At 38.3% G+C, this 12,729-nt stretch overlaps 1 protein-coding gene across 2 annotated transcripts in view; it reads left to right on the forward strand.

Moving 5' to 3' along the window:
• The window catches only part of ZDHHC20 (zinc finger DHHC-type palmitoyltransferase 20), a 47,307-nt gene that overhangs the window by 28,109 nt on the left and 6,469 nt on the right, over positions 1-12,729 (forward strand). The window contains exons 7-12 of one of the 2 annotated variants that reach the window (XM_032679528.1): positions 600-720; positions 6,851-6,983; positions 8,569-8,695; positions 9,940-10,029; positions 10,894-11,009; positions 11,428-11,505. In XM_032679528.1, coding sequence (XP_032535419.1) covers positions 600-720; positions 6,851-6,983; positions 8,569-8,695; positions 9,940-10,029; positions 10,894-11,009; positions 11,428-11,465 — 625 coding nt within the window. In that variant the 3' untranslated portion in view covers positions 11,466-11,505. The remainder of the gene's footprint in view (positions 1-599; positions 721-6,850; positions 6,984-8,568; positions 8,696-9,939; positions 10,030-10,893; positions 11,010-11,427; positions 11,506-12,729) is intronic. The other variant, XM_032679529.1, reaches the window with a different exon arrangement.

Genomic DNA, 12,729 nt, shown 5'->3' on the forward strand with positions numbered 1-12,729 from the left:
CCTATGAGAAAAGGCATTTATTTATTTTGTTTGCTCTGGTATTGTTACCAGGAGAGGAGATACCCTCTACAGTGTGAAAATCAGTTCTTGATTATAGATGATACAGATGACCCACTCGGACAGTTACTCTTCTGCAGTTTGTATTCACTGGTTGACACTAAAAATATTATCTGCTATCACTATGAAAAATACTGCTATCAGTAGTTGACTTAGAGGTGGGTTTGTAACCAAAGCAACATCCGCTGAAATTGATGGAGAGGTTTATTTTGCCTTCCATGATGACTGCAGTTAGTTCATAGTGTGAGATACTTCCTAGACAGACTGTATGTATCATAACACTTTGCCAGCTCGTGTCCTGTCCTGTAGAATCATGGGGGCAAAATCTATGTGAAGGGCCCAGATCACTTTGCTGGAAGAAAGAGATTTCCTTCAACATAGTGGCTTGAAATGCTTCTGAAACACTAGTACCAGAATGTTTCGGACATACCACTTGACATCATACACATTATGCTCTGCAAAAGCTGAATGTATTGTGGGGTTTTTGTTTGTTTTATTTTTTGTATATCCTAGTAACCTCTTTCTCTTTCCCCTCCTTCTAGGGTGAATAATTGTGTGGGATTTTCTAACTACAAATTCTTCCTCCTGTTTTTAATGTATTCCTTACTGTACTGTCTGTTTGTTGCTGCTACAGTCTTGCAGTACTTCATAAAGTTTTGGACAGTAAGTTCTAAGGCTTTTTTTTGTTTGTTGTTCATTTGTTTAATCCTGCATGTGTTATTGGAGGCTGCATCAGCATGTTGTCACTCACCATTTACTCTGTTCTGTGGTTCATTATCATTAACAACATCAATCAAAGTGACTGAAGCAGAAGAACCTTCCGAATATTAATGAATTAAATGTATTACACTGCCCAGGATGAGTTAACTGGGGGAGAAAGTTTGGATGAGGACACTGTGCAATTTCTCTGCTCTGTCAAAATTGAGTGGCACAGCTTGGGTTTTTTGAGACTATGGAATATAGATATGTAGATAAAGAAAGAACTGGCCATATCAAACAATTACGTGTGTGTGTGTGTGTGTGTGTGTGTGTGTGTGTGTGTGTGTATGTGTGTGTGTATGTATATACATCTATATATAACAATACTGACAAATGTGAAATATAAGTAACAATTTTATATCTTCCTAGACTTGTCTATGGACAATCTGCTTCCAGATAAGGCAGACTAATTTCTTGGGAACTGACTGAGCTCTGTTTTGGAGTCCCTACATAGGCATGTCTAAACTTAATTTTAGTAGCTTTTGTTGATCTGATATGGATAGAATGCTAAGATATGTACAGTGTCAATGCTGTACATCTTCCTTGCAGCTATTATCAGTTGTCAAATGATTGATACACATATGTGCATCTTAGTGGATTTAATAACATTTATGTCAAGGGCAGCCATCCTTGTATGTCAGTCTTATTTTCCTCCTATCAGTTTTGTTCCAGTCACATTCCAGGCTGAACAGAGTGTCTTCTGTTCTTGTTCCCTTTCATCTACAAAAACTTGTACTGTACCTTCCTATCTCTAGGCTGAAGTGCTAGTGTGGGAATTCCCTTTATCTGTTTCCATTAACTAGCATATGAAAAATGACTCTTAGTGGAAGGGTCTTCATCACATCTTTCTCAGTAAAAAACAGCACATATTTCTTAGATGCTAGTTGCTGTGAGAGTAACTCGGAAAAGCAGTCATTGTCTGCAGCAGTAAGAGTAATCTTGATTGGAGCAAAATGTTGCTGTTGTGTCAGGGTAAGAGAAGCTTGATCATGTATTCAGGATAGCTGTACTTTGAGACAGTTGGCATTAGGTAAGATAAATGGTGCAAAAAAAATATGTTTGTTTGTGTTCATCTAAGCTTGTGGGTCTGATCTGCCAAAGTACTGTGTTTCTATTAGTCTGTCAGTTCTTTACAGAGGCCTGTCACTGGAGAGCAAGGAAGTATGTGGGCACTGAGCTGTCAGTACTGTGAGATGAAAGCCATAAATGTGTTTGTCAGTCTATGCTGTGGCTTGACAGATTCTGCTGTTCAGTCTTGCTTGACTATAAATAGTTAAATTTTTAATTTGTGAATGTGCTACTCCCAAACATCTGCCTGGCTGCTTTCCAGTGCTTTGTATGCAATTTCTAGTGAAACTGTAGATGCGCTCTTACATATTTACCAGTCAGTGCCTTCTCATCTTACTTCGTAAGTGTTAGTGCAACTAAAGGCCACTGGACAACTGAGTACAAAGAACACTTAATACCAGCATTTGCAGCAAGACTCATCCAAAGCCCATCGGACACAACAGTGAAGTGGACTCTTGAGCAGAGGAAGTAAACTTAAGAGGGATTATTTTTTTATTATTGATTTAATTGTTAGAAATGCTTCCTGCAAGAATGGGCTACTTCTGAAATGCAACAATAGACAATGTAGTTGTGTGCTTGCACTTCTTGCTTTCAGTTCTGGATATTTCCAATACAGAATCTGGTGATGCCCTGATCTTACCATTAGAGTAGATCTCTTTTACTCATATTAAGTCACTCAGTCCACAAAGCCAATATTCCTCCGATCTTATAACCCCCTGGTAAAAGTATATTCCAAAAAGAGACAGCAGCACCATAATCGTGTAGGCTTGCAAAATGTTGTATGTGTCTTGTATGTAAGCTTTCAGGCAAGTGCTGTTATCTGCAGAATAGAATTCTGGAAGCTTCTCTCTACGTCTGTATCCAAACCAAAGCAGAACGCTGCTGACATATGCTGTTTGTAGACTGCTTCAGTATATTGCTAGTGCTCAGCTTTGTCTGCTACAGTATCAGACAGATTGCTGTTTCGACTTTTGCTGTTGAGTCTCTCTAGATGCTGCTTTTCCCCCTAAACTTGAGTATCAGAAATGGTATAACTTCAGAAGATTTTTTTGCTTCCTCATAGATGCTTTACAGAGACCGTGCAACAAACTGCTGGATATATTTAGTGTTGGGAAGGAATATGGACTGCTTCTTGGGGAGTGTAGCCTTGGTCACTTCAGAACTTGTAATGAGGTTGTGGAGGTGTATGTGCTAACTACACAAATTTTTCAATCCATTGTTTTGCACTGTGGATAATATTTGCGTAGAGACATGATGCGCATACGCAGATACTTGGAAATATTGTGACGTGCACACCTACTGAACTCTTCTGTTGAAGAAAGTCTGTGTGTTTCCCAACGTGCACATGCAAGATTTTTACATAGCATCTTTCATGTTCGATGCAGAAGTGCTGAAGAAAGGTCCCGATGCTGTTCATACAGTGGTGCAGCAACCACACTGGCCAGAAATGTTTGCCACAGCTTGCACCCTAATGCTGCTGTTAAAATCTGTTTTGTAGATCAAGGAAACATGACTGATTTCTTTATTTATATTCATAACTACTTTTCCTATACTCATGTAACTTTTATTTCTACCTAGGAAATTGTTAAAGATGAGCAGATAACACATCAGTTTAACCAAATGTATTTGACACAAACACCAGCACTGGCTGAACGCCCAGTCCTTGATGCCTTGTTTACATAGTGCGTGGTGGTGCTTCCCAGCTTATATTTGTATCTACTCTTATTCTTTCTGCACTCCCTCCTCCTTGAAACTGTTCTATTTTCCAGTTGTTTTCAGTGTCTTTCATTGTCCTCCAAATTAATTTGCAATCCTGAGTATAGCTAATTCAAGGATGTGATATGTGTTCTGGGTGGATGGCACATGCTTCTGCAAAACTTCCATTGTATTAAGAGCAGCACAAAAAAAAACCCTCATTCCTCTTGCACATACACTAGGGACATAGACCACGTCTAAGGGTTTAATCAAGCTCAGACAGCACTTTTTTGTTTGGGGGGTTTTGTGACCTGACACATGCTCAAATGACTCTGTTCTTGTGAAGGGGTTCGTAGGGGACTCTTTACAATAGGGACTGGCTTCAGTCTATTATATGTGCTAAGTAGTTCAAATTTTATTGTGAAAATTGCTTCCTTTTGTAAGCTCTACAGCTCTCTCACCTGCAAGTCTGTGCTTCTGTGCTGTTCTGAGCATAATGACTTTAAATAACCCATGTGTGAAGTTTCACTCTCTTTTCACATGCTGGGGCATGTGGACCGCTACTAGAACACCACTGTGAATAAGCCTGTTAAACATACTCAAAGACTGCAGGCTTGTCTCCAGGAAAAACTGGCCTTTTTTCAAAGATGCTTCAGTTCTGCAACTCTCATTCAAGAACTTACAACCAGTGGCTGAAACGGGGTAGTCAGAAGAGGTAAATGTTCCTTGGGGATCATGCAGATCAATCGTGCATGATGCAAAAGACCCTTCTCCAGGTTTATAGAGCTGCTGAATTAGGAAGATACAACTGAAATGTGTTTTCTGTAGGCCAGAAAATCTAAAGACTAAGCTGCTGCTGCTCTTTGAGCTTCAAAATCAACTGACCTGAGAATTCTTTGTAGAGAACTATTTTGGTTATATACACAATTCCAAAAGAGTCATAGAAATACAGGTCGCAAAAATCAATTAGGGAGTTGAGGAACACCACAGTGTACTCTGAGGTAGGAAAAATCATTATCGCTTCCACATGAAGTTTAGGAATAAGCAGTAATTGGAGTATTTTGCTAGCCTGCATTTCAGGGGATCACACATAATGCAACATGTCCCTACTGCAGGGGAAAGACAAAAATTGTAAGTAAATAAGTAATACAACAGGCAGTAAAATAAGGAGACTGAATTTAGATGGCAGTTTAGAGAGCTGGACTCTGCTTACCATTTGCTTATGTAGCATGATCTGACTATAACCAGCATTTTTGAAAACAGTGTATGTCTGTCAGACTCCAGGGTAGATCCCTGGGCTCTCCCTAGACTTTCTACACAGATTAATGTAGCTTAAAACCCATACATCTTGCCTACAACAGATTCACTAAGTGCTAGCATCTTAGCTAGGATGGCTACCACTCTTTAGGTGTAAAGTTTGGAATTTAAAAACGAATTTAAACTAACTTTTCCTGTTTCTTCCTTTATTTTCTTAAGTACTGGTTCAATTTCAGATGTTACGCTAAAGATACATCCTAAAAACATTTCTGTATTGAAGGAAATTGGGAAGAATTAAAACTGTACTGATGTGTTATGGGGTTTTTTTAAACAAAGAAATATGTGCAAAGAATGGCAATTTATTTTTTATAGTTTTGGCTGAAGTTACATCTAATGGTAATAGATATGTTCTGAAGTCAGAAAAAAATTGTAATTAATAAACCATTACTTTATACCTCAGGAGTATTCTGAGCTTTTCAGACCTTTATGAATGGTTTCATCCTACAGAATATTCACATAAATCTTATTTGTGATGGAAACAACTAGCAAAGAAGGCACTTGGTGTAGTTGTGCTGTTCAAGCTGAGGAACCACATGAAAGTGATCCAGTTACAATCTGAATAGCAGTACTTCCATGCTTCAGTAGAAAATTTCATGCTTTTGAAGTTAGTAGTGTGCTCTTACATACTCTTTCCTCCATTCTCTTGGAGAACAGGGGCTAAAACTGCTGATAGGCGTTGGAACTCGGCACGTCCAAGAGCACATTTGCACACCAGCCATTTTGTTCTTATCAAAGCCTGTGCTGTTTTCAAACGCTTCATCTTAACATAATACTAGTGTTTAATAAATTGTCTTTGTTTGCGCAAAGCTTTGCCGCAGGAAAGCTGCAGAGAATTGTCCAAAGGTAAAATCCAATATTGCTGTAATTATTTAAATGCTGTAATTTTACTAGTCCAGTCATTAATGGTAGCTATTTACACCATCACAGAAGGAAGGAGACTTGTAATCTGTTGCCTGTGATTACAGGCAGTGTACAGGGATATGGATATACCTATGTGCACTTGATCTTAATTGAAATGTATTTTAGTCTAAAAAGAAAGTCAGCCTTAGATAAATGGGTATACTCAATGCGCTAATGGAAAAAGTAATGGTAGTAATGCTAACTAAACAGCTGAATAAAAATAGCCTCTCTGCTTTCATAGTGCTGTTAAAGGTCAACTGCTTAAAAGTATTGTGATTTTGAGGCTATAGAACTGGAATAGTATTGTTGCAAATCCCAATGGCCTTTTGAAAGCAGAAGCCTAAAAATAATTGGGGGTGGAATCAACTATCTGATATGGGTGTTTTTTTCTGTAGTGATTGTACTGAAATTCTTGTTTTTTACATAGATTTCTGGTGAATCACTTCTGCCTGATCAGACATGGCAAATTTATTTCACTGCATGCATGCTCGTTGTTGCTTAAACTGTAGAGGTCATCAAAAATTGAAGATCTATTCCATATCTTGTCTAGGACTTGTTCAGTCTTAGAAACATAATATGACAACCATTTCCTTTTTACATTCATTACACCAGTTCAGAATTAGGTTCAGTATTATTACCTTGCCAGGAAAAGGTTTGGATGGTTTTTTTCCCTTTTTTTTTTCCTTCAAAGGAAATAATTTTGGAAATATTTTTCCCATGTCTCTGTGGCTGTCACTGCAGTTAACATTGTTTAGTATAGGAAATGTTTTGCCTTGCCCCTTACTGTGCATTTAAAAACCACAGATGAACATATATATGCACTTGTGCTACTGAACTCGAGGGGAAAGAGTACTCATGAGATTGAAAGGCTGTTGTACACCAGTTTAACATGACATGAAAGGAAAACTGGGCTTGGTTTGTTTTTTTTTTCTATTTGAAAAGCGAGGTGAAAGACCTATAGCAGAGTGGGTGTGGCAGAAAGTGTTCAGCGACAATACAGTGTTACTTGCTGGGAAGTGTTAACATATTAACCTCTTTCTCTCTTTCTCCACAGAATGAATTGCCAGATACCCATGCAAAGTTCCACGTACTATTCCTTTTCTTTGTGGCAGCCATGTTCTTCATCAGCATACTGTCACTCTTCAGCTACCACTGCTGGCTAGTTGGCAAAAACAGATCAACCATAGGTCAGTTAATGGGAATATGGAACTTTTTCTTGTCCAGAAAACAGACAGTTCAATGAGAATATGATGCCTACATGATATGCCATCAAATATAAACCAAAATTTTAAATACTGGGCAATAAGAAACAGATTCGGTGGAAGTAATTAAAGGTGAAAGATACAGGGAAATAAAGCCTGTGTAGGGTTCCTCTGCTGGAGCCAAGCATTCAGATTCATGATGACTGTTCATTTCTTTTGTTTGTATTTTTGAGACCTCTGTGGCACTGTGCATTTTTGTTGGGTTTTTATATCGTGTGAAGTATGTAACCCAGTTGCTACTTGCCACTCTCTTCTTCTAATATTTTGAGTAGCTGGGTGGCCCCAGCCAAGTCAAAGGCTCTAATATGGATATATACAACATTTTGAACTAGTTCCAAAAGAGTATTCTTATATCCTGTGAAAGAAAATGGACCTCATTATTAGGAAGTGGCTTGTAAAAGCAGTGTGATAAAAATGTGCACTGATGTGCACTGATGCACATTTCCCAAATTTCTATGCCTAAATGTTTTAAATGGCATTGATTGACATAACCAAGTTATGTGCATTAGTTAAAATATCTGAAGTTCTTGCTAGGAAACGCTTGGAAGGGCGTGGTGGGACAGGGACTGATGGATATTTCCGCAACTGAATAAGTCAAAATCTTATATGTTTCAATGGAGTTTAAATTTCTAATTTCAAAAATAAGTGAGTTGATTAAAAGTGAAATAATTTTCTACTTGCTAGAATTTTCTGGTGGGGAAAAAAAGGAATTTTTTTGATTACTTGACAGGAGACTTGAATTCTTTTTTGGTATATCTACAGATAAGGAGTATTCACAGTTTCTTTTTTAGCTTTGAAGAAAACTTTAGCATATTCCTTACCCGAAAGTCAGTGGTCATAATTGGCAGCACAGGACTTTACTTTCTGGATCATGATTGTAAAAAGACAAGCTATTGGTATGGGGAGAGCAACGAGTGCTCTCACTTCTTGGCCAAGTAGTGGACTGAGTAGAACAGTAACAGTGGCTTGCTATAGTTCATGGTGTGTCTGTTTCTAATAAAATAGTTTTCACCTTTCTCTGTTAGCACAGGATGCTCTTAATTCAACTTCAGATTGTGGCAGAAGTGGAAAAACCTCTTCTGTATGGGCTTAGGTCCAGCAGTGCTTATGGTAAATTCTAAAAGAGAAAGTCTTCTGCTCAAAGAAGGTTTCACAGGCCAAAGGGAGAGCTAGTCACCAAGGAATAAAGGATGTGCTGTCTTTGGCATGCAGATAAAACTTAGCTTTGTTTCAGACCTTATGTTAAATGTAGAGAGAGAAAGTTGACAAGGTGTCTGTTCTGCTTACTTGATTTTCTTACCTTTCGTTTCCATTTTTGTCACTAACCTGTGATTTTTTTTCTCTCTCATTACTTGAGATTACTTTTTTCTTTTTCCCCTCCCTCCATAATACACATCAAGATTGTCTCAGCTTGTCCAACAATGTTTTCACAGTAGAGAAGTCTGAGTATGTGTATTATGTTCTCTTACTCCTTACCAGTTTAGAGAGATTCCCTGTTTTTCTTTTACAGAAACATTCCGTGCACCCACATTTCGAAATGGCCCTGATAAAAATGGGTTCTCTCTTGGATGCAGCAAAAATCTGAGGGAAGTTTTTGGAGATGAAAAGAAGTATTGGCTACTCCCTATCTTTACCAGGTATTCAGTTTGAATAGGAATGAATAGGGGAATAAATTGATTTCACAACTTTCACCTTGCTTCCTCTTCTCCTAAAAAATAAAGTACAACTGAAAAGCCAACTTGTAAGTCCTGTACAAATGAATACTACTGTAAGGAAAATGTGCAGGAGAAAACTGTCAAACTTTGCACAGGTTTTTCAGTCCAAGACAAGGAGCTTGTTGACAAGGGCCTTTTAAATACAGAAGTTTGGAAAGCTTTGAGAATTGTATTGCAAAAATTATACACCTTTTGGTGGTAGTATTGGTATCTGATTATAGAGCAGAAATCTGCAACTCAGAGGAGAGAGAAATGCTTGAACTTCAGCTGCACCAAAACAACAACAATTTGAAAACACCCCCACTTGCCCCTGAAAACACTTGGCAGCTTTCCTTTTGCTGTCAGTTTTCCGTTTCCTTTCAACACTTTTGGTATCAAAAGCTGTCTAAAAAAGTGCAGAGCAAAAAAAAAAATCTGATATGATGCAAAATGCTGGTTTTAAAACTCCGCTGAGCCAGCGTTGGGGAGTCACAGACAAGTTTGATGAAGAAAGACTGACCTGCTCACCACTCCCACCACTACCGGAATTCAGCAGAACAAAGTAGGAGGTGTGTTCCAACACTACTTTTGTGGGGCTGTGTATCAGTTTAAAGTGTTGGTGAACCTATTTGTGCAGCTGAAGTCTGGTAGCAAACAGCAGAGGTAATAACAAGATCTTAAGTTGCCGCAGCTGTTTGCTCAGCTACCATGTGATTAAAGACAGAAGCAATGCTGTAGATGAGTCAGTCTGTTTTGCTACCACATTTTATCCTGATAAACTTGCTTTAACAGAAGGCTTAGCTAACTTCAGAATTATGAGTGGAGGGGAAAGTATGGCCACCAAAATATTGTTTATGATACAGCTTCTGGGGTTGTAAATACCACCAAGTGTCACCATGTGTGCTTGATGGTTTGGGGGAAGACTGGGGCTACAGTCCACAGAAATACATTCATGGTTCTGAAATACACAGACTCGTCCTGTGCTCAGCAAGCTATACTGTACGATAGGGTGGGAATCAATTGAGCTCCAAGATTTAATTAACTGATCATCTGATTTAGTGGTAGAACCTGCCTTGCTCAAGTCTGGAGTTCAACACTGCACTCGGTCTGTAGCCTTTTGCATAGGTCCTTGTTAGTTCATTAAAGTCAAGTGCAAACAGTGATTTGAGCCTTTGTTTCTCATTTAGTTTGGGTGATGGGTGCAATTTTCCAACTCGTTTGGTGATTATGGATCCAGAGCAACTTACTGTCTCAAGCCAAAATGAATCTGCCAAAAGGTAACTATAGCATTTAAGGTGCTGATTTTGTAGTTTTGTACTTCATCTGGAAAAAAAAATGGTTTCCAAGTTTTTTAAGTCTTTACATTTCTTGTCATCTTCAGAGTAAGGTACTTCACAGAAGGACAGAATGGATTAATACTAAAAAATTGACAGTTTCTTGGCTTTGCTATAATAGAGGATATGGCTTTATGGAAACACTAATAGTATTTTCAGTGTATTTTCAGGAAGCCTGCTTTAGATTCAGAGAGACAGGAGTATGTGCTACTTGTGGGGGTGTTTACATTTGCCATTTTAGAAGTCTTCTGTATAGTTTGGTGAATTCGTAGCTGAAGATTGTTGTCAACAGCAGTCACCTGACTTACCAGACATTAGAGGATTCAAATGCAATGCTGAGAAGTTGCTTCCAGTACAATATAACCTGTGGGATTTACACAAGAACAGGACCCTTGTGCAAATAGCACATTATCCTTTTGCACTCAGAAGATTGTTCAGAAGAAGGCCTGGGTGTTTATGTGGGATAAGATGGCATTTGGCTGTTCTTCCAAATGGTACTGGTTAGGTTTTCTTTTTAACTGTGTGGCAGCCGCAGTGTTGTCAGCGTGCCATTTCTTGTGTATCAAACTGTGCTTTTTTTCCATTAGAATTTTGAGGGGCTTATGTGAGGTAAGGGTTTCGACTGATGACCGGAACAAGGCTATAGGGGAATTAGGGTTGGGGAAAGGATGCTGTTTTCAGTGGGCACTGTAGGGGTTTTTTTTAATTTGTTTGCTTTGCTGTTAAGTAACTTCACTACTCTAGAAATGTCTGAAATAAGCAGCTACTGGTATTACAGAATTCCTGTTGACTTGGCTTACTTTTCAGCTCTGGATCCAATCAGTCCTTTCCTACTCGACCACTCAGTGAATCACAAAACCGATTGCTAGCCGGTGATTGTCAGTGGGTGGAAAGTGGCCCTGAAGAGGCAAACGTGAAATCAGGTAGCCTGAACTGTAAACATTATGATGATTCTTCTATGATTTTGTTTGTGGTGGGGGTTTTCCTTTTTTGTTTTTTTTTAAGGCCTAGATAGTCCTTAGGAATTGGCTGGAGTCATTTAGAAGAAAAGTTGTTCCATAGAATAAAGTCAGCATGTTTAGAACTTATTACTAACTTGCATCCCATACTCTGTTCCAAACTTAGTTATTACATTAAGTAGATAGATAGATAGATAGATAGATAATTCTCACTTTTACACTTCAGTTCTGAGATTTGGGATCTTTTGTGTTTGATTAGGGGGAGGAAAATATTTTTTGTAAAATAGGCACAACGTGGTTAATGTGCTTTCTGGTTTGAAATCTTTGCTATTTGTTATGCAAATCTGCAAAAACACATAATTGAGATTCTCTCACATTCTAGGTGCAAAAAAGCATATTATAGTTTCATTGGAAAGCTGATCTCAGCTTATTACTAACCAACCATCTCAATGAGAAACAGGTAAGACTAACATAATTGATTGCTGTTTCTGTATACATATAAATAACAACAGACATCTTGAAGTCAAAAATCAGCTAGTCATGGAATGCAGAGGAGTCCTCTGATGTTGGATGAGTAATAGAAAAGTCTAAATAAAACTCAGAATGGCTGTCCAGAAGACAAGAATGGGAGTAATGCTGTAGTGCAGGAAACATGGGCTGGCTAGGTCTGGGATGAGTCAGACTAATCCTTTAATTTAGATTGCGTGGTGCTGGATTTGTTACCTGATCAGGGAAAAGAATCCGATGTTAATGCAATTTCAAGATGAAGTGCTGTCTTGAGGAAGAGCTGTTCTTAGGGAACAGCTCCTTAACTGTCTTTTTTTTCTTAATCATATATTGGTGGGCCATGCTCTGCTCTTACGCTTTAGGAAGCTATGTGTGCACAGGGAAGGAACAAGTAAGTGAATACAGGTGTCTACATACAGACTGCTTCATCACATTTGGAATTGACAGTGATCTTCTGTAATGTTTTTACAATAAAGTGCGCCCACTTTGCATTTAGGAAATACAGTGAGTGCTGGTGCGTGTGGAAACTTCCCTTGGTTTATTTCCAGTGACTAAATTAGACTTGTTTTATGTTGACTTTGTACTGTGGTGAGCTTATAAGCTCCAATTAATTTTTGCTCTCTGGAAGAGAAATCATATTTGGTCAACTAACAACTGTCGATGCTGAGAGCTGAGTCCTTACTCCCTGCCTTTTTTTTTTTAAATTATTTTTGGAGAGAGGTTGGGGGATATTTTTGCAAGTGATTCCCATTTTCATTGGAAAGAAATTTAAGTTTGGTGAGCTCAGTAATTTTAGGATCACTTTTTTCCTTTCCTTTTTTTATTTTTTAATGAGCCTTCTGATCTAGAATTATTTTGGAGAGGGGTTTGATTTGTTTTCAAGGAAAAAAATCTCTCTGAAAGTCTTTTTGGCTGATGGTGTGATATTTGCACCAATATTGGTCAGACTGCTCAGTGTAAACTATACAAAACCAAAATCAGACTAGTTAGTGGTACTTCTGAAAATCTGTTCAACCATGAGAACTCACGAGTGGTATGTTTCCCCTTTGCACCTTTTCTTAATACTATATAAATCTGCAAAACAATGTCCCAAGCAAGGGATTCCTTTCAGCCTCTAGCTATATAAAACTTAATCTGATCTAAATAGGTTACTAAGGCTTTTCTGTTCTTCATAGAA

The sequence above is a fragment of the Chiroxiphia lanceolata genome, chromosome 2 (assembly GCF_009829145.1).
Source record: "Chiroxiphia lanceolata isolate bChiLan1 chromosome 2, bChiLan1.pri, whole genome shotgun sequence".
Taxonomy (NCBI): domain Eukaryota; kingdom Metazoa; phylum Chordata; class Aves; order Passeriformes; family Pipridae; genus Chiroxiphia; species Chiroxiphia lanceolata.